This window comes from Macrobrachium rosenbergii, chromosome 49 (assembly GCF_040412425.1).
Source record: "Macrobrachium rosenbergii isolate ZJJX-2024 chromosome 49, ASM4041242v1, whole genome shotgun sequence".
In the NCBI taxonomy this organism is placed as follows: Eukaryota; Metazoa; Arthropoda; class Malacostraca; order Decapoda; family Palaemonidae; genus Macrobrachium; species Macrobrachium rosenbergii.
In genome coordinates this window covers 29891106-29893605 of record NC_089789.1, presented here as the reverse complement: position 1 = coordinate 29893605, position 2500 = coordinate 29891106, and the positions used below count along the sequence as shown (strand labels likewise).

Here is a 2500-nt window from a genome sequence, read left to right as displayed (position 1 = left end):
ATGTTATCTGTTGATTGCTGAACTTCATAATAACAGTTGTAGGGTTTGCTATAACTGAATTATAACATTTCCAGATCTCATAATCAGATTTTTTCAGACCCAGGGCCTTGAATATGATCCGTGTGGCTAAAAACAATTTTACTGGAATATTCCTTGATCCCAAGGCTGCTTCATTACCTTACAAGATATTTATCACCTGCACAATGCAGGAATTTTTCAAACGTTCGTTCAAGCTGCAGTTGTCAAAATGAAAACGATATTGTATCAATTTTGTAAAAAAAAATGGAAAGAAATCCTGGAAGGAGTCCTCAGTGAAGGGTAACTGTCAACATTCTAGAGTAGCAAGCACACTCTTCCTACCCTCAGTGACATTTAAATATAAGAGAAAAATTATCCATTTGTTTGCTTGCGTTCTTCCGTCGCTCTGGAAGGAAGAAGAAAAGTCAGGAGAAGAACTTGAAAAGTGATGAAATATTAACATCACATCTACGGCAGTCTCCTTTGCTATTAATAACATTCGCAATTTACCTTTATTTTAAAATACGATTCGAGAGCCTTTAGCCTGCTAAGCAAGGTTGCAGAAAATAGATAGATACCTCAGATGCGTACAAAGGGACATTATGAGTCGTGAGATGGAAATAACTAAGGGACAGATAAACAAATGAACCAGCTCACGTTTACCCAAGTAAATGCAAACTGTATCGTTACGACAAACAACCAAGAAACGCATATTGTGTAGGTAATGTATGTGCACCGAATGTATGCTTCATTTAAGCATAATATCCACATACGATTAATGCGTTTGCTTGACATTCTCACCTGGAATGTATGACGTATGCATACATTTTATTCCCGTTCGAATGTATGAGGCATTATAATATCTTTTAATATATGTATGTTTAATATATTGGTGATACCGGGGCATCGAATGTACGCTGTATGTATGACATATCTGTTCCTGAATATGAATATCACGTATGATGTTTATACTTATAACGCATGCTTTAGATACACATCCATACATGGATTGTATGCATCGTAGGGGAACATCTGCCAATCACGATTAATTTTACTGATATTGGTTGTGGATATTTACCGTCAGCTGCATCCCTACCCCAACACACACACAAATAAATCTATAGAATGTAAGCCTTATGTGGGATGTAACCTTTACACACATGGAATGAATACTCTTCAGGAATAGCATCCATACCTGGAATGTGTGTTTAATGTCCCTGTAATAATCTAGAATATTCGACATGAGCTTCTGATCTTCCTCCCAGCGACGATGGATGTACAGATAGCAGCTCATTTGCATAATCCATCCTGAAACGAGATATAATGAGTTATCTTGTACAATTACTTCATAACGATAATAATTATAACAGTGTTTCTACCTTAAGCAAAAATGAGAGTTACAATCAACTCTCCGTTGTCTGAATGCGCAGTTCATCGTAATTGCAATTTTTAAATTTTTTTTTTTCATTCTTGAATGAAAGCTTTGCTTAATTTTTTCCCATTTTCAACTTGAGTAATAAGTAAGGGATATTCTTGTTTTGGAGTCACTTACATAAACGTATTTGTATCATTAATAAGTACTAATCAGTATTAAAAGCTGTCATCATAAAAGGCAAAAATTGCAGAGGTCCGATATTTGTATTAAGACATTATGTAGCAGTGTAAAGAATTAAAAATCCCCCATCTGATGGCTACTGTTGATTATAAGAAAACATTTATCAGACCATTATATTGTTAACCCCCATCTGATAGCTATTGTTGATTATCGAAGGCATTTGACAGCCCATTATTATTATTATAAAAGTGTAAAAATAATTTAAATTATCCATGAGTGAAATAGGTGCAAAGTTGATGGGATCTTACCAAGTGAATCTGTAGGAAATTGTGGAGTGCTGCAAGGGCAATTTTTATCACCTTGACTGTTTACCCATCTCATAGATTTCATAATGAAAGAATATTGATCGAAATGGGGGAGAAGGTTTGGATTGGAGTAACGACAGAAATTTGACAAACTAAGAGTATGCAGATGATGCGGTTTAGTCGGCAAAACACCGCAAGATTTATAAAACTTGCTTAATAGAATGCATCATATATCCAGTGAGATGAGATTAAAAATAAACCTAAGAAAAACGGGAGTAATGAGTAAAGGGTATGCAGAAAAGGATACGTGAGAGGAGAAGAAAGGATTAATGAGAATGAGTCTTTTTAAATATATAAGAGCACTGATACCAACACTTGGTTTTTCGAAATGAAGTAAGATTTGAGAAACCGAATAGCTTGAAATTGCATACGAAAGTAGGATTATACATAATGCTAGTACAATCTGCATTGCTGTACGAATAAATATGGTATGACAATAAAACTCCTGTATATCTAAGAGATTTTGTCGTTTTGAGAATAAAACTATAAGAAGAATATTAGTAACTGAAAAATCGAAATATGCAAAGTGTGAGGGGATGGAGAGAATAGTACCTTTTTAAGG

General features: G+C 34.6%; 1 protein-coding gene across 1 annotated transcript in view; it reads right to left on the bottom strand.

Annotated features, from left to right (window-relative positions):
* LOC136832225 (lysocardiolipin acyltransferase 1-like) overlaps positions 1-2500 on the bottom strand; it is a 104987-nt gene that overhangs the window by 7665 nt on the left and 94822 nt on the right. The window contains 1 exon segment of the mRNA XM_067093056.1: positions 1214-1326. Within this exon segment, the coding sequence (XP_066949157.1) occupies positions 1214-1326 (113 nt within the window).